The sequence below is a fragment of the Alternaria postmessia genome (assembly GCF_024291825.1).
Source record: "Alternaria postmessia strain BMP 2775 chromosome Unknown scaffold_14, whole genome shotgun sequence".
Taxonomy (NCBI): Eukaryota; Fungi; Ascomycota; class Dothideomycetes; order Pleosporales; family Pleosporaceae; genus Alternaria; species Alternaria postmessia.
In genome coordinates this window covers 258,381-276,304 of record NW_026260087.1, presented here as the reverse complement: position 1 = coordinate 276,304, position 17,924 = coordinate 258,381, and the positions used below count along the sequence as shown (strand labels likewise).

At 51.8% G+C, this 17,924-nt stretch overlaps 8 protein-coding genes across 8 annotated transcripts; 2 read left to right on the top strand and 6 right to left on the bottom strand.

Moving 5' to 3' along the window:
• Nucleotides 1-1,361: 1,361 nt before the first annotated feature.
• J4E82_003319 (uncharacterized protein) lies at nt 1,362-4,914 on the top strand (the record flags this gene model as incomplete). The annotated part of the gene is made up of 4 exons (XM_051729608.1): nt 1,362-1,646; nt 1,700-1,819; nt 1,869-1,961; nt 2,014-4,914. The coding sequence occupies 4 exons, from the start codon at nt 1,362-1,364 to the stop codon at nt 4,912-4,914; spliced, it is 3,399 nt and encodes a 1,132-aa protein (XP_051590642.1).
• Nucleotides 4,915-5,707: 793 nt separating this feature from the next.
• On the bottom strand, nt 5,708-6,232 carry J4E82_003318 (uncharacterized protein; the record flags this gene model as incomplete). Its single annotated transcript, XM_051729607.1, has 1 exon — nt 5,708-6,232. One exon carries the CDS (start codon nt 6,230-6,232, stop codon nt 5,708-5,710), a length of 525 nt encoding a protein of 174 aa, XP_051590641.1.
• Nucleotides 6,233-7,049: 817 nt separating this feature from the next.
• On the bottom strand, nt 7,050-8,732 carry J4E82_003317 (uncharacterized protein; the record flags this gene model as incomplete). Its single annotated transcript, XM_051729606.1, has 3 exons — nt 7,050-8,531; nt 8,584-8,634; nt 8,724-8,732. The coding sequence occupies 3 exons, from the start codon at nt 8,730-8,732 to the stop codon at nt 7,050-7,052; spliced, it is 1,542 nt and encodes a 513-aa protein (XP_051590640.1).
• A 733-nt stretch (nt 8,733-9,465) lies between these two features.
• On the bottom strand, nt 9,466-11,158 carry J4E82_003316 (uncharacterized protein; the record flags this gene model as incomplete). Its single annotated transcript, XM_051729605.1, has 2 exons — nt 9,466-10,975; nt 11,025-11,158. 2 exons carry the CDS (start codon nt 11,156-11,158, stop codon nt 9,466-9,468), a joined length of 1,644 nt encoding a protein of 547 aa, XP_051590639.1.
• Nucleotides 11,159-11,841: 683 nt separating this feature from the next.
• J4E82_003315 (uncharacterized protein) lies at nt 11,842-12,961 on the top strand (the record flags this gene model as incomplete). The annotated part of the gene is made up of 3 exons (XM_051729604.1): nt 11,842-11,920; nt 11,981-12,128; nt 12,181-12,961. The coding sequence occupies 3 exons, from the start codon at nt 11,842-11,844 to the stop codon at nt 12,959-12,961; spliced, it is 1,008 nt and encodes a 335-aa protein (XP_051590638.1).
• A 699-nt stretch (nt 12,962-13,660) lies between these two features.
• RPL36 (60S ribosomal protein L36) lies at nt 13,661-14,230 on the bottom strand (the record flags this gene model as incomplete). The annotated part of the gene is made up of 4 exons (XM_051729603.1): nt 13,661-13,741; nt 13,831-13,912; nt 13,988-14,087; nt 14,173-14,230. The coding sequence occupies 4 exons, from the start codon at nt 14,228-14,230 to the stop codon at nt 13,661-13,663; spliced, it is 321 nt and encodes a 106-aa protein (XP_051590637.1).
• Nucleotides 14,231-14,995: 765 nt separating this feature from the next.
• Nucleotides 14,996-15,492, bottom strand: J4E82_003313 (uncharacterized protein; the record flags this gene model as incomplete). The annotated part of the gene is made up of 2 exons (XM_051729602.1): nt 14,996-15,408; nt 15,489-15,492. The coding sequence occupies 2 exons, from the start codon at nt 15,490-15,492 to the stop codon at nt 14,996-14,998; spliced, it is 417 nt and encodes a 138-aa protein (XP_051590636.1).
• Nucleotides 15,493-15,734: 242 nt separating this feature from the next.
• Nucleotides 15,735-17,567, bottom strand: J4E82_003312 (uncharacterized protein; the record flags this gene model as incomplete). Its single annotated transcript, XM_051729601.1, has 4 exons — nt 15,735-16,663; nt 16,716-17,354; nt 17,402-17,450; nt 17,517-17,567. The coding sequence occupies 4 exons, from the start codon at nt 17,565-17,567 to the stop codon at nt 15,735-15,737; spliced, it is 1,668 nt and encodes a 555-aa protein (XP_051590635.1).
• Between the last annotated feature and the right edge of the window lie 357 nt (nt 17,568-17,924).

The window sequence follows — 17,924 nt, the reverse complement described above, 5'->3', positions numbered from 1 at the left end:
CCAGTGTGCCTTGCAATATGCATCTCTCCGTCCTGACTACTTTGTGTGCATTTATTCTAGTGACGTCGGCACAGGACTCTCCTTTGACGACTCCCACTCTCCTGCCGTTCTACATTCCATTTCCCCTCGCTTCTTCTGGCGATTACATTACATCCTACACCAACGACAAATTCTGGAAACATGAATACCGCAACTACCACGTTTCAGTCATTTCCGCTCGTGGCGACTACGTGTACTATGTCATCGATTGTCGACCTAATTTAGACCATCCGTCTTGCACGGAACCTTGGGCTTGTCCACAGTCAGTGGTCTGCGCCGAAGAAATTGTTGAAGCGGGTAGAATGACTGCCACGCAAAAAGGATTAGGGAGGCTTGATTTCTCGTTCCGCTGGGACGAATGCAGCAAGACCACCGTTGGACAGTCGAGTCAGACTTGTCCGCGATACGAGTATCGATGCAGCAGCAGTACCGCTGTTGATCAGACTACGCGGCCTTGCGCTAAGTATGAGAACATGAGGTGGACCTGGGACGAGGTTCAGGATGGGACTAGTTATCTGGAGATGTCGAGCTTAGGGCATTTGAGCAGTGCGGCCAAGATGCTTGTCACAATTGGTTACGGAGGGGCCGACAAAGTGCCAGCCATAAGTAGGCATTCTCTCTGGGTGACTCGATGCTTAGACGTCATATTGGCCAATCGCTAACGCACATACCACAGTGTTGATCAGTATGCTGAATGAAGCGGAAGCGATGATAAGCGGGACATTGACGGCCAGTTCAACGGCGCATGGTGATGCAGCGCCCAAAGCTACAGGCCGTGTAGGGAGAGAGGCTCTGTTCGGTGCGGCAGGAGCGCTGGGCGCAGCCGTGTTTGGATTGTAAGTATGCTGGGTTACAGATTGATGAGAAAAAAGGTTTCAAAAGAAAGGTGTGGAGAAATGGTTGAACGGAGCCATGGAAGCAATTGTGACAGGAATGTGAAAGGTCGCGTGGCCCACGTCATTGGCGGGTCAGGCTCGCAATAGAAAGACTAGATCCAATCAGACAGTACCCTGCATGGGGAGATGAATAGTCGTGGAGATGGTTGGCGCTGGAGAGTAATGATATGCCCATTGCTGGCGCTAAGGAGGGGAGTGAGAGACGATTGTGAACGGCTGCTGCGGCAAACGGGTCGGAGGGCAAGGGCAGCAGCGACCGAGCGCCAACATGCTTAGGCTAGTCGACCCGCTGTTGCATGCATAACCACTGCCAACGATAGTCTTTCTTCTCTACAAGGGCAAGTCCCATGTGAGCAGATGCTCCGTCTATCAACCCCCAGCTGCACCTCGCCGTGAGAGAGAGAAACGAGAGAGCCGCCGCCCGCCATGGAGAATCGAGCGTCGCCAACCCCGCCCACCGCTCGCCCCAAGAATTCGGCCTCGTCCATCGCATCCTCGTCCAACACGACTTCACATACCGCTGCTGGCTCCCAGGCACAAGGCATGCCTTCAAATTCACGGGCCGGGCGTGGAGGCACCCCGACTGCCAGCCGGTCGGCTTCCAAACTCATCGACCAGGACAAGCCGACACGGGCGGCAAGCAAGGACAGCCTCAAGCAGAAGATGCTGAGCAAGAAGGACGAGCCCACACAGCCGAGCAGGGCAGATGAAGTACGGGCCGCTGTTCGTGTTGGTATACAGACCTCTTCGCTAACGTCCCGCAGCAACTCAAGGCGCTCAAGTCCGAGTTTGACAGCCTCCGCTCCCATCTCACATGCAAGATCTGTGACCGCTTGCTCTACCAGCCCTACACCATATCGTGTGGGCACACCTACTGCTATACAGTAAGATGCGCACCTTGCCGCTGCACTTGTCACTTTCTAACAAGTCTAGTGTCTCTGCACATGGTTCGTCGCCAACAAGGCCCGCAAGACATGTCCCGACTGCCGCATCGTCGTCAAGGACCTACCGGCCCCCGCCTATGTGGTGAGTCAGCCTGCATACAACCCCAGCGAGAATATCTAACATAGCTGGCCAGATACGTGACATGACAAGCGTCTTCATCGCACGAGCCGAACTACTACCCGCGGGCGAGAGCATCGAAGACCACAAGAAGTGGCTGAAGGAAGAGGCCGACGCCGTGCAGTCAGACAAGGACAATACCGACCTCCGCGCTGGCGGTCTCTTCAAAGGCTGCTTCAGGCTATCGCATCACCAACGGGGACCATCACTGCAAGTCGTGCGCGATCAGGAAGATGGTGTTGACCGATGTCCGGTATGCACCTGGGAGTTGGAAGACGGCGGATGCACCCAGTGCGGGCTGATCTTCGACGAGACAGGCGAGGTCTCATGGGGTGACAGCTTCACTGGCTTCAGCGACATGGACGAAATGTCAGAGCACGATCAGGACGATCTCGACGCCGAGATGGACATGGAGGACCCGGACTACGACGGCTACGGAGATGGCATGGAGGATTGGGGTGCATATCCTCCCGACCAAAACTCCTTCATGATGCGACGATTCTTGGAGGCTGGCATACCACCCAACGCAGCGGCCTTTGCAAGACGACGTCCAATCACGCACAGCGAAGCCGGCAGCCGACGCTCCTACTCACAAAGCATAGTCTCAGACCTGTACGGTGACGAAATGGACACGGTCGAGGAAGAAGATGAGGACGGCCTGGATGAGGATTCCTCCATGAACGACTTCATTGACGACGAGGCCGTACCTGCGTCGAGTTCACCCAGCGCTGCGTCGTCCACTCCCGGTCCTGTTCCTCAACAACTCAACAACAGAGCGCGTGCACAAGCCCGAGCGCGTCGCATAGTCGAGTCTGAATCGTCTTCAAACCGCTCTAGTACCGTTGAGGAAGAAGACGAAGACGAGGAAGATGAAGGACCGATCCGCAGGGGAGTAAGGAATCCTGCCCAGACTCGCGTTCTACATCGAGCAAATGGGTCAAGATCCTCTCGTGAGACAGCTTCAACCACGTCCACCGACGTCTCCAACGAGGAGCTCGACGAAGACACCCAGGCGCTATTGCGAGAGGAGGGATGGGAGTTGCAACGCGACTACGACGACGAGATGGGAGAAGAGGATGAAGATGACAGCGATGGAGGAAGGACGACCGTTGGGTGGGAACCGCTTGCGAACTCAAATGACAGAAGCCGAATGGGCGGTTCTCTAACACCTACTGCAGATCGTCCTCGGCCTAGTGCCCCCATACGCCCGCCCTCCAGAACCGGCAACGTTCGCACCTTGAATACCTCGCGTGGTCTTCGCCGAAGATCCTCTATCCTCTCCACCTCGACAGCCCACTACGAAGATGGAGAAGCGGACGACGATGACTCTGATCAGGAAGGCGACATCGAACTCGCCATGAACGCCCTGCGGACGCGCCGCTCACAAGCTCATCTGCGAAATAATGCTGCCTTCTCAAACCCTGCTGCTCGCGTCAACAACCAAGGGCCCACTGCTGGGGACGGAACGAATGAGGCGGATACTGATGATAACTCGGACAACTCGCAAGGGCACAGGCGAAGGGCGCCGCGGATGCAACGTCGCGAGTACGATCCACGCATCAGTTGGATGTTCGCTGCTCATCAAGCGGCCCTGCAGCAGCACCAGATGGCGGGCGCGTTGATAGACGTTGAGCCACGGGCTATCACACCGCTGTCTCGCCCTCGCACAAGGAACAGGAACCGACCCAGTCCAGCGCAAGCCTACTCCCCCTTCATGCCCCCTGCGCGCATACGAACGCCGCTTATGGACAATACTTCTAATTACATAATGGATCCGCGGCTCCCAATATCCCCACCTCGACGAAGCGCCATGTCTCCGGGCTTACCGGCGATGGGAAGTGCCGGCAACATGAGCCGCTTCGATCGTGCACCTTCTGTTAGTTCGAATAGCAATGCTTCTACCATATTGACCCCTGGCACTTCTACGACCTCATCCCAAAATGGCATCGATACCATAGCGCAGACACAGGCAGCTGCAGCTATGGATATGATAGATCGTCCTCAGAGTCGTGTTGGCGCTCGTCCATCTTCGGCGAATAGCAGAAGGAACTCTGGCAATTTCAATGCGGCCAACGCATTTCCTCATGCTGCCATGGGCTTGCATGTCCAAGGCGCAGCTCTTCCCCCTTTCGCTGCACGCGGTAACCCTTGGGCTGCATTCGTGCAGGCACGCGGTGTCCGTAATCGCAATTCCCGTCAAGTTCTCCGTGACCAGTCCTCCGTAGCTACCTTGCGGCCAGCAGGCTCTCGCGTTAATATCAGAGAAGCTGGCAACCCACCGCAAGGCATGAGACCCCAGCCCTCACGTCTCAATCTACGACCACAGCCGTCGCGGCGTCAGCTCGCTCCACAGGCATCTACACGAACCCTGCGCGCAGATGGGAATGGCAGACCGCCTCCATCGCCTACGCAAAACGTACAAGCTACTGTACAGCCGGCCGCTCGCCCTGTCGGGTTGACTCCAGACGAGCGTAACCTTCGAGCTCGGGAACTTATTGAGACTAGAAGACAAGCACTTGGTCAGCGAGACACTAGCGTGCCAGCCCGTACCAACCCTTTCACCCAGGGCTTCCAGCGTCCAGCGAACCCTACCGGCTCTCCTCAAATGCAGCAGCCAACCACAGCGCAGCATGTGAGGAGTAATTCGAATGAGTCTATCAACTCTACCGGCACGGTTCAAGGCGCTCCAGCATCACCAGTCCTCGGTCGACGCAGGAGCAATCGCAACATGCTTAACAGCACACCACCTGGTGTCCTCCCGCCGCAACAGGGAGCCTATACCGCTCCTCCGATTGCGTATGCAAACAGCTACTACCGCCCACGACCAGGATCTTCATCTGGCTCCCCGGCGGCATACGAATCAACACTGACAAACAACACACGGGGCAGCCCTATGATGGCGGGCCCCCTTATCTAAAATGGTACTTTGCTGCCATGGACTTTTCTTTTTTTATCGTGTTTTATCGGTGTTTTGGACACGACACTCCTTTAGCTTTGAGCGGGTTACAACTACTCGGTGTATGTGATTATGAGTGTATATTTGTTTTCACAACTGTTTTTAGCGGCATCAGAACTGGTTCAGCGAGCTTTTCATCAAGGCATTTACTGGCGTCATTCATTCGGGCACTATACCATGGCATTGAGCGATTGGGTCCTGGAAAGGCATCAACATGAGCGATGGATGGGAAAGGGGAAGAAATTATCTTAGTTTACTTGCATTTGGAATGATCAATGAGGGTCTCGGTGGCGCTGAATATGGAACTACATGATGATGGAAATGTGAGCTCCGCTTGATGCATCTGTGGCGCGTTTCTTGACAAGGTTGCATACCTCATGTCTTCCTCTCGTCATCTTATCCTTTTCCCACTTCCAGCTCGTCTTCGTCCTCACTCTCTTCACTCTCCTCCTCTTCATCTTCCTCCTTTTTGTTCGTCCTTCCCTTCGTCTTGTCTTCGTCCTTCTCCATTTTCTCGTCTCTCTTGTGCTTTACCTTGCCATCTTGGTAGCAAAGATGGAGTTGTTTCATGTCCCGATGTACGATCAGTCTTTCTAGAGGCTTATGGGCATGTTACAGGCATGTTAGTGGGCGAGTAAACAATCAAATTATTGTGTGAAGTTTAGAAAGACATAAGACGCCACAAGATGAATAGCACGTACTTGGAGGCAACGTGTTCAGCCGTTCGAGATTGACTCCTAGATGTACTAATCCCTTATTCCTGCCGGCTAGCCGCCTCCTTGCTTAGTACTTCCATCTTCGCCGTGAGCTCCTTTTCGATCTTGTCGATTCTTTTCTTAACGCCAACGAATACCTCATCCACCATATAGTGCAATCGTTCGAAGATCTCTTCTGGGGATTGACTACTAACAGCCTTCTTCGCATAGTCTTGCAGCACTCTCTGCGTCTTCTCAGTTTCCATCTGCTCGACAACCTGACTGGAAACTCTGTCTCGTAGCTCTTGACTCTCTAGCACTTTTCCCACCTTCGTATGGATTGCGGCCTTGCTTTTGGTAGTAAGATCATGGATAGTAGAAGAAAAGGCCTTCGAAAAGGCAGCAGGTGCCAGTTGGGCTTCGATATCGAGCACCTTGTTTCTTAGGTCGTTGATCTCCTGCGGAAGGTCTTTTGTGTTCACTTTCAAGATCTCGATTTCGGATTGCAGGCGCTGGAGAGGGAGCTCGATGACTTGAACAGCGGGCACTTGTTTTCCATCGACGGATTGGGAGATTCCACTCATACGATCGGATTTCTAGGTATTGCGTTGTGAAGAAATGTGTGTAGAGTGCAGTGATGGAGGAACAGTGCTAGAATGTGGAGACGATGGTCTTGTAGCGACGTGCAATAGGTTTGCGACGAACTGGACAAGAGCTGCGAGTGGACTAAACGACAAATACACATGTCATCTTGTGACTTATGATACTACATACCTGTCACCTATCCCAACCACAAATCCAACTATAGTCACAACTTCACAAGCATGCTGTGAGCATGAATTCTTCTGTCATCACCTACTTCCCTTACAGCGCCGCATCTACGGGCTTCCATTTTCCAGCTTCGCTCTTCTCATCAGGCCTATCATCGCCATATTGTGAGTTGCGCGGAGTCGACGACAGATCGTGTGCTTACAACGAGAAGGCAAATAAACAAACTACCACGATAGGCACGTATACCAGCAATATAGTGGAGCTAGACTGATTTCGCTCAGAAATACTGAATCCATCAGCAGACCCCATCTCCATCAAAATGACATGCTGATCATGGGATACGAAAGGTGTGAGAGAGAGGAGCTATATTTGAGCTTGACTAGCTAATTACTCGCGTCTCCACCTATTCCTCTTCAGTCAACGAACCTATCTGATGATGCACAGAGCGGTCACTATGATGCCACCAACGGACTTCTTCCCTGGCATAGCAACGTAAACGGCATTATACACTGAAAGCCTCCCGCACGCGATCGTTTTTCTGAGCAGACGTCTCCTTTTACCCTCGTGACAAAAAGCCTCCCATAAGAACCACACGATCTTCTCGCTAAATCAGATCGCCGACGACATCGATCAGACCTGATGCTTGTACTCGTATAACTCTTCAAGTGGCTGACCTTTTAGCAGCTTCATCTCTTGACGGTAAGCCTTTTTTACTTTCCCGAGTCTTCCCACTTCAGCCACTGACACTAGTTTATCCAACAGAGCAGTGTTCTTCTTGAAGAGAATCCTATAGTTCTTGAACATGCCAGACATACGTGTCTGCAGCAGATCCCTAGCTTCGACAGCTGCCTTCTTCTGCATCTTGATCTTTTCCTTCGACATGGAGTCTCTGCTGAGCTCGATGAGCTGTTCGCCGCGCTGACGGAAGCCCTGCTCTAGTTTTTCGACTTGGATGTGAAGTTCTTGGATGCGCTGTCGTGCTTCAAGAAGTTCTGTAGAGTCATCTGTCTCCAGCTCCATAACCTTCCTCGACAGATTGACATTCTCTTTGATCAATCTGTTGTTGCGCTGCTTCAGCTTTTGTGTGAGCTTCTTGCTTTTTCGCGCATTATCCTTTATACCTCCTTCGGAGTCGTTCATCTCCTTCTTGTAGAGCTCCTTTTGGTCGCAGACGTCCTGGGTCAAGGCGAAGATCTCGGCCCTCAGGTTGTCGTGCCCTGCATTGAGTAGCTCAACGTTGCGTGCAAGTGCGGCCTTCTCATCTGCGAGCTTATTGTTTTGTTCTCGGAGTGTCTTGATTGCAATTCTGTAGGCTTCTTCTTGTCGCTCGGCCTTGTAAGTGCCTTGCTCATCTTTGAGTAGCTTGAGGTCGCGCGAAAGTGCGGCATTCTCTTCGGCAAGCGTTGTTTTATGTTCATGAAGTATCTGAATCTCCGCGCTGGCGCCTTCGTATTGTCTCTTGAGAATGACGTTCTCATCTGTGAGTAGCCGAACACAGCGTCCAATAGTGGTTTTTTCTTCTGCAAGCTTCGTGTTGCTCTTGCGAAGAAGCTTGATTTCTGTTCTAGCGGATTCGTCGTGTCCTTCGGCCTTCACCTTCAGAATAGCAATCTGGTCCTGGATGAGGGTTTCGTGCACTACAGGTGTCCCATGCTGCTGCTTCACTGCCGCTTCCAGGTCCAAGATATACTTCTCCGTGCTCTCTTTCTCCTCCGTCAGAACTTTCTCGTGGGCCTCCAAGGCTTCTTTACCTAACGCGTGTTCCAAGGCTTTGCGTGTCTCAAACATGAACAACTTCTCCTCTTCCGTGTACGGCTGTTCTGATTGAGACACTTTGGGGTGGGCATCAGAGGTGGTCGTCTGAGAGCTGTTGCTGTCGCGCTTCTGTTTGGTTGCTGGACCAGGCGAAACAGCCTGCGCTGGCATGCCGCTAGATTTTGCACGCTTCGTTAAGCTGGGGGAAACAGCTCGTGCTGGGACGTCGTTGGGCTTTGCGCGCTTTGTTGGACGACCACCACCAGCTTTCGGAGTTTGTGGCTTCTCGACCGACCGAACGAAGATGATATCGTCCATACTGTCTGAGTCTAACTCGGTGACGTACTGTGCGTCCATCTGCTCGTACTAATATCAGTGTGTGTTGGGTAGGTGCAAGCGGCGCGCATACCGTATTTGTAAAAGTCACCGACTGTCGTGCTTCGGTGATGGAGCCATGGGGCTAGAGGACCGAGAGCTATCTTTGTCTCCTACACTTGTGGTGAAGGTGAGTGAAGATTGCGGCTAGATCAGGCAGCGCGACGCGCTGACTTTGGTCATCAAAGCCCTGGGGAAGGAGAGACGCGTCGAAGTCGAATGTCAAAGCAGCACAATGGATCCAAATTATATAATCAAACAAGATTCCAGGCGAACTATTAGTGAAGGCTACTTCCTAAGAGACGAAATGCCCAGAGCGATGTAGAAAGCATCATCTTGTACTTGCTTATTAGGCATTTCAAGCCCCGAAACCTATGACCTACCCATCATTGGCCATGACTTCCTTGCTCTTGTACACCGCCGAATCTTCGAGAGAACACACCAAGAGTGAGAAGCTGTGTATATAGATAAGTTCGCATTTCATGCTCGTCGTGTGGTAACATCGCGGCGCGCGACAAACCTGTCGAAACACATATTTCCCACCACATCTATCGTCAACTTTGAACCCGTCAAATCTTCAGAGAGTATTTCAGAAGCCGTTCTGATGGGACCGATTATGGTGGAGATGTTGACAACAGAGGTAGGATGGTCGCTGTAGGTTGGTCCTTGCAGGCGGCGTCTTGCGCTAGCCAGCCACCTAAAAAAGCGCGTCACACAACTTCAAGAAAAGTCTCGAGGATATACACCATCTTTCGCATATCAAAATTCTTAATTGCTACCAATGACTATCTTCTAGGCGCCGACTTACAGTGCACTGGAGAAAAGAAAGCGCTCCATCGCCGATATCAAACTCCCAGGAAATGCTCATCTGAAAATACATGACTGTCTACAATCACATGCCTGTTCGCGAATCGTCCTACTTCTTCTTGAACAAACCCTTTCCAAGCAGATTCTTCAGCTTGCTTTCCTTTTCTTCATTACTCATGTTAGCCTTACGCTTGCCTTCCGCGACTGTCTGACCCTGGGAAGCCTGGGGTTGAGCCTTTTCCTCTCGTACTGGCTCTTCAACTTTGAGCGCCTGAGCCTTCGCTTGCCATTCCTGCGAAAGAGTATGCCGGCTTGCCCTCACCTCAGCGCTAGCATTGTCGGCCCATTGGAAAGTGATAAGCTCGTTGTTGAAGAAACGAAGATCATGCACTAAACGCTTGTTGTCTTGTGGAATGAGGACGAGACGACCGGTTGGACTCGTGTTCTTGAGCTGAAAGGGTTCATTCTTCTTCTCCAAAAACCCACGAACGAAGTCGTACAGACCAACTGCAGTATCATTCTTGTTAAAGCTCATTTGAATGAGCGCACCGTCCGGCATCCGTATGCGAAGTGCACCACCCTTTTCGGCTGCCGCGTCGATCTTGGCCTGTCGTTCCTTTTCTTGCTCCTCCAACTCTTTGTCGGACAGCAGCCTCGTGTTCCGTGTTTTGCCTAACAACGCGTTTTGATGTGCCTTTGCATGCTCGATGGTGGGAAGGTAATCACTTTCGTTGAAGGCATTTCGCGCTGCTTGTGGAGTTGACGATGTTGGCGCAGAAAAGATCTGGACGTTGCGAGATTGTTCTGATGGCTGTGACGAGGTTTGGGGGGCTGGTGCATGGGATTGAGTAGGTTCTGCAGGTGCAGACGACGCTGTTGATGTTGCTGCAGCCAACGCTGCAGCCGGCGAAATATTCTCCACGCTCTCGGTCGCATTGTTCTCTGTAGATACTTGGGGCTCTTGTACGGGCTGCGCAGCCGGTTTCGGATCGACTTCCATTGGCTCTGGATCAGGCTCATCGTTACGAACAGTCTCGCCTGCTACGACTTGTGTCGCCTCCGGAGCTGCCTGGGCAGGATCAGGTATTGATGCTAATTGATCGGTTGTCGAGGCATGTGCACCTCCCGCACCAGCAGACGCAGGCTCAGTAGACTTGAAGTACTGCGTTATTTGTGCCATGGCCTCTTCCAGCGGGGTGCCGCTGTTCTTGTATGACAGCTTTAGCAAGGTCGACCCACTATCGAAACCCAGCTGGCTGAGAGTCTGTTGTAGCTCGACGAAGTTGGACTGCTCCTTGTGGCCTGGCATGACCGTTATGACGGGTTGCTCGTAGTGTAACCTGCCAGCACCAGATGCGCCGCTCATCTCAGGGATACCGCGCTGTGTGAAGTTATAGTTGGCCCCCTGACCACTCTCGAAGTGTCGCAGTATCTCCCATAACGAAGTGTTGCTTGCAAACTTGCTTGTAAGGCGTTTGTTCTGTTCGCTTGCGGGAAGCTGGAGCGCGACGGATATAACGGTGGGTGATCGCGATGCTTGGACAAGCTCCAATCGGGCTCCCTGGGGAAGGTTCGCTAGCCGTATTTGCTGGGATAGGGAAATAGGCTTATTGTTATACCTGGAGCCTGGTTAGTCGTGATCCAGTAGAACAGTATCTTGCAACCGACTTGAGCGTAAACTGATCCTTGTTGACGCCAAACTTCTGGCATGCCTCGTCCCTGACTTCAGTCAAGTACTTGGTGGGTGTTGTCGGGATTTTGAAAGTCCTCGCGTACGAGTTGAAAACTACGACGTGCGACATTATGCGCGAATGAGTCTGTAGAGACCGAAGGCGAGAAGGAACGCAGCGGGAGCGTTGGCTATCAAGATAGCGCGTGAGTACCAGCAGTTCCAGCTATGTGCTTTTCGGGTTGCTTCGCTTCGTTCAACCAGGAGAATGATGCTGGCGATGTGGAGGAGCTTTGCTTCGGCGAAACTGAGTAGGAGGTTGTTTGGGCCTGCCATAAGAGGCGATTAGGAAGCGTGTTCACACAGTGTCGCGGACGGTGAACGCCAATAGGGGCGCTTACCAATCCTTTGTAGGTGCGAAGGTTTATAGTGCAATCACCGGGTTGCGCGGCGAGAGACGCGGTTTTGGGGCGATAGCGATGGTGTTGATTCGGACGATGTCGAGGGCGATGGAACGTTTATAGACTCGGCAAACGGTCGTTGTCGCAGGCTTCCGTGATATTGAGGGAGCAGGCACTCGATCGACTTTCGACTGTTCGCAGCTGCAGTGTCAGCCGGTAGCGTGGTTCTGGAAGCTTCGAGGAGGCTTTGCCGCGTATTCAGGTGTCGGTGCCTGCAGGTGTTGTACCTTGCCCTACACGTCGATCGTCGGTGACGGAATACCAACACCCCGCCCCCACTAAATCTAGAGAGCTTCTGTCCAAGTCGCGCCTCCTCCACAAACAACTACACCGACCCATATACACCACAACAATCATGTCTAGAACCGTCGAGATCAAATCGCCTGCACAACTGAGCTCTCTGCTCTCCTCGTCGCGCGTCGTAGTAGTTAATTGTAGGCCGCGGCCCGGCATCTGCTGGACAAACTTCGGACGCTAACACCTGTTACTTGCAGTCTACAACGAAGAAAACACGTCGAGCAAAGCCATTGCGCCTGTATACGAACAACTAGCTGGCCAGCTTACACGGCCCGGACAGATCACCTTCACCAAAGTCAGCACAGTGCAGCAAGCACAAATTGCACAGAGCTATAATGTCACCAAGTATGTACATCATTGAAACGACGTAATTTGAACAATATTTAACATCCCATAGCACCCCGACATTCATCATCTACAAGAACAACCAGCAGATAAAGAAATACGCCGGCTCGAATCCCCAGCAACTTTCCGAAGCGATCAAGACCCTCGCTGCAGAAGCAGAGAACGATGGAAAGGGAGGCAGTAGCGCTTCCGGTGCAGGCGGAATTACCAGCGGAAGTGGTGCTTGGATAGGCGCCAACCTGCCGCGCGGGTACACCGATGTAACCGACTCCGTTGACCCACGCGGCCTCGATCTCCTCAACGCGGACAGCGATTTCGGCACCGTCAAGACGCTTTTCGAGACATCACAACCTAGCTCGCTCAACAAGGGCAAGGGCGCATCGACTGGCTCAGAAGGCAAGAAGGACTGGGTAGAGAGTGATGTGGACAACCAGCTTATGCTGTACGTCCCCTTCATGGCCAACTTGAAGGTCCACACAATTCAGATCACATCGTGTGTGTCCGGAGACGAAGACGACGACGAGGCGCCAGTACGGCCGAAGACCATTCACGTCTGGACAAATCGGGCGAACAACTTGGGCTTTGAGGAGGCTGAGGACATCCCAGCGACTCAGACGATTGAGCTGAAGCCATCAGATTGGGATGAGGCGACACAAACGGCCAAGCTCGAACTTCGGTTCGTCAAGTTCCAGAACGTCTACTCACTGGTACTTTTCGTCGCAGATGGAGAAGGCGACAGTGAGAAGACGCGCATCGATCGTATCCGCTTTGTTGGCGAGACCGGCGAGAAGCGTGAAATCGGCAAGTTGGAGAAGATTGGTCAGGACGACTAGACAACGTCATAATTGAAGTCAGTAGGGTAACATGGCTTCGTCTTAGAGTGGGAACCGGAGTTGGAAGACGTGACGATTAATGCATTACATTCGATCCTAGAACTAATCTGGGGATGTCATGTCCATTGGTACTACCGCCTGATTGAGACACTAGAGTGACTTCATGCACTGTCTTGCATCGCAGGTTCTCAATAAGAATAACACAAGACGTCACGTAAGTAGTTGGAATGTCCACGCCTCTGCCCGAGGCCTCACTCACACACAAGGAAGTGTGAGGCCTGAGCAGTCTTGTCTCCAAGCAAAGCGCGTTTCAATATAAGCATTTCTCGGCCCTTACTCTGCCATTGATAAGGGCAATAGAGTAGGAATTTGACATCCATGCTAAGTAGGTATCATTGACGCATCACACCTCACGCGCACACACGCATGCATACGTGCACCGGGACAGGTTGGTTTGGCGTGAACCAATCGTCACATTTCATGATTTTGAGTGACACATGCTAGGTACGTTTAAGAACCACCATTGTCCATTGCCATACTCCGATGAATCGTGTCATACTTTTGTGGTATGCTGTGACGTTCCGAGATCGTATCGAGCCGCCCGTTGTGAAAAGAGACCGAACACCCAGGATAAAATCGGAAAGTAAGTCGGTCGCTCGTTCGCCGTGTTGCTTCATCCACCGCAAATCGTGAAACCGTTTAGTGACCAGCGCGCCTCGACTCGGCGATGACCTTGGTCATCTCGTCGACCTTTCTCTTTGAGCGACCGAAGGTACCGAGCTGTGATTTGTTAGTGACTGTTTGTATGTGGGAGGTGGTCAAGCGGGCTGGAGATCGGTCGTGTTGTTGTGATGGTGAGAGAGACGTACCCTCTTCTTCGCTAGACGGCGGGCACGCTTGTCCTTGGAGTTGCGAAGCAATTCGATGATGCGCTTCTCGTATGGGGCAAGACTGTAGACACGTCAAGTTAGCACGCTGTCCGATGGTTGTCGCGCAGTTCCTGCGAAAGTTCGAGCTGCAACGTACCCAGCAACCTCCTTGGTGATCTCACGGACAAACGCAGTGCGCTTGGAGAGGAAACCCTTCCTCCTCGAGATCCTGGGAGCGGGGGTCCTGGGGGTGACCTCTGTAGACTGTGTTAGCCTCCATCCACGAAATTTCTTAATTGTAGCGATCGGAGCGTATCGAGAGCGGCGAGCGGGGTGACGTACTGTGGCCGGCGTTGAGGCCAACGATGAGACCAGACTTCTGCTTGACTTCCTTCGGCATCGTGACGGTCGTGATGTTGTCGATTGTCGATGAGTTCAGAGTCGCAGATTTGAAAGGGTAATTTTGGCTCGGCTGTGCGGTGTTGCCAAGATGGCGCTAGCTGTAAGCAGGCACGTGCCTTCCTCGATGAATCTGGCCGCGAACATCATTAGCATGCGTCTCAAACTTTTCAAGCATTGGAATGAATATATTGCGCATCAGCTTTCTGGACGCGCTCCTTGAAGATTTCTGTTATTTTCGGTATGTGAGAGCGCTTGCAAGAACAGAACTGCCTTGGTCGGGACCTTTGTAACGTTTGGACGAACATAATCAATGCAAATCGTTCATATTTGCAGCCTGTTTTCCCAAGCGGAAATCAAAGCAGGAACCAGAAGCCAAATCTCTATCCTCATTTGCCCGGCTGAAGCCAACTGAGACGTACCAATCGTTGGGTAACTCCAAGGTCAAGGTCAAGGAGCCCAATAGGTAACAAACGTCTTTCACACTCAGTCTAGCGCTCCGAAAGGCATCTGCACACCCTCAGGGCTCTTCTCGACGTCATCAAGCCTCATCCTCGAGCTTGATCTCACCAGTGGTAACATACCAGACCTTTTCCTTAAGCTTTTTCTCTATAATAAAAGTGCCGTACAGGGATAAGCACCCATCTGCATCGAATCCCCACCCGATTTCTCTATGCCTTACAGAATGAAGCTCAATGAATTCCGGATTCAGTAAGCCGCTCTCCGTCTTTAGCTCCACGAACGTCCTTTTGTCGAGCTTGTTCCTTCAAGCATCAGTGAGAATCTCTAACAGTCTGATGTTGGCCACTCCCAGATCGAAGATGTTGTGCTGGACGATCGTGTTGGTGAAAGTAAGTGACTCCGAGCGGGTGCGCTCTCCTTTGACAATCTTATAAATTTGATGGTGTTTGGGTGTCGTGCCAGCCTGGAGTGCGAACATATGCGTGTAGCACGCGGTTTGGTAGGACTTCTGGAGGGCCTCACGCAGCTTTTGGGGGAATACATCGACTTTGGAGTTCACTGTGACCGAGATCTGGAAGAGCATATCTTCTTCTCGCTGAGCCAGCGACTTGGTTACCGGTATGAATGGCTTCTTTACAGCTCTCTCTTCATACGATTCGAGATCGATGACCTCTTTCCGTTTCATTGTTGTTTTAGGAGCTGGAGTGGCCCTTGGGGCTGCGATACTGTTAGTTTGAAAGTTTCCACAAACCTTGGTAGTTCTGTACCCAGATTCAACTTACTGCATAAGTCTTTACTCATATTGCACGTTGACAGTATCGCAGTAGCTATTGTTCGTGGGAGCTTGTTACAGGATCGATAGGTAGAAAGTTAGTTCTGTCGAGTTGTGCAATGTGCAGATGAGGTGGGAGGGAGACAGCAGAGGAATGGTAAGAAAAGTTGATAGTCATACGAATGGACAAGAATACAGATGGTAAGGGAACGGTAGTTCCTGATATACATTGTACATTCCAAGGTAAAGGCAGTCCCAAGGTAAAGGCGGTCTACAACTTCGCCTTGGTCTTAGCATCCTCCTCTTCTTGCGCCTTCACCTTGAGCATCCGTCTGAGGATCTTTCCGCTTACAGATTTGGGAATCTCATCGACCCACCTCACTCCGCCGCGTAGTCTCTTGTGATGCGCGACCTTTGCGCTCAGCCAGTCTATGATCTCCTTTGCATCTTCATCGGTCTTGCCAAGCCCATCCTTGGGTACGATGTAGGCGCGCGGCAGTTCAGAGGCATCATCCTTCGAATACACTCCAATCACAGCTACGTCGTTGATCTTGGGGTGCGAGACCAAGATACCCTCCAATTCCGCAGGTGGTACCTGGAATCCCTTGTACTTGATGAGTTCCTTTACGCGGTCGGTAATGAAGAAGTTTCCGTCCTTGTCTTGGTATCCAACGTCGCCTGTCTTGAAGTACCCATCTGCTGTCTTCGCATGCGCAGTTCCCTCAGGATTGTTCAGATAGCCCTTGAAGACGTTTGGGCCCTTGATCCACAATTCGCCAACCTCCCCAACTGCCATCTCCTTCTCCTCTGCAGACATGTATTTTGCTGTCTGGTAGGGCAGAAGTTTGCCTACGGATCCGATGGTCTTGTTCCAATCCTCCCATGGTTGAGTATGTGTTGTGGGGCTAGTTTCTGACAAACCGTATCCTTGCTTAACTGGAATCTTCAATCTATCATGGACTGCATCTACGAGCTCCCTAGTCAAAGGCGCTGCGCCAGAGTTCATCATCCTGATTGAGCTCAGGTCGTAATTCGATACCAAAGGATGTTTGCTGAGGAGTAGAACGATCGGCGGTACTACGTAAGCAAATGTAATCTTGAGCTCTTGAATGAACTTGCAGAAGTCCTCCAGGTCAAACTTTGGCATTACAACAAGTTGAAGCCCGGAGTACAAGCTCTGGTGGATCAGGCAAGTCAGGCCTACACAGAGTTAGTTGGGGATAATCTAGACAAGATATAAACAAAACCTTACCGTAGATGTGGAAGAATGGCAGGAAAGCCAGAAGTTTATCACCTTCGCCAGTTGGTCCGCCAGTTGGCTGCAGTTTACCAGCCTCCGCAGCTTTGATCATCATTGTGTTGGAGACGATGTTGCGATGGGTCAGCATTACCCCCTTGGGATGACCTGTAGTTCCACTAGAGTACACCAAAAACGCCAGGTCTTCTGACGGGTTGGTGGCCTTTGTTCTTCGCCATCTGGATGTTCCAGCTGTGTTAACGATGCTAGTGAAATGCTTCACTTTGTAAGACGGATCTTTCTGATCACCCATTACGATCACGCGATCAAGAGGGATGCCAACTTGCTTCGCAGCCTCTTGCGCATTCTTGATGTAAGGAAGCTGGGTCACCAAAGCCTTCGCTCCGGAATCCTTGAGTTGGAACGCAAGTTCCTCAACAGTGTAGTTTGGGTTCGCTGGAGAGAGAATACCTCCTGCCCAGTGGCAACCCCATGTTATTGCAGGTGTGTCGATACAGTTGGGTGTGTACAAAGCGAGAACATCGCCTTTTTGCCACTCCCAGAGTGACTTCAGCCCTTTGCCAAAGGTGATCGCAGTATCTCGAACTTGGGCATAGGTGTAAGAGCGCTTGGTGTACGGGTCGAAGTAGATTACTATTACCGTTAGTGATTACTCATCTAGCCGTAACATGTGAACATGCCTTTGTCATCGGCATATGGCTTGTCCTTCCTTTCGAAGAGAAACGCCCACTACGATTAGAGACAAACGTCAGCGCGAAATCAACCTATAAGCTTATCTCCGGGTACAAAACTTACGAGATCCACATCTGGAATTGGCAAGTCAGGGTACAGGCTCTTTGAAGGCATTTTAGCGGTTGATGATCGACGTGGTGATGGTAATTAATATCCGGCCAAGAGATCTTATGGAGAGAACGGAGTGGAAGTAGAAGGATGCCAGAACAAGAAGACGGACATAAACAGGCGCGTTCTAACTGGCATTGGATTACCGAGGGCAGACGCCGCGCATTGAGGCGGCTGGTGACGATAGGCGACCGGGGTAACTCCCCACAACTTGGGGAACCACGGCCGAGGTTCTTTCCGTTTGCGGCGTTAGCGGTGCGATAGCTGCAGGCGGCCTTCCGAGGTCAATGGCATTGCGACACTGGCGATTCCTAACAATCTGGCCATATAGACCTTTTGGCGTTCTCCATTCACGTCTCGGTT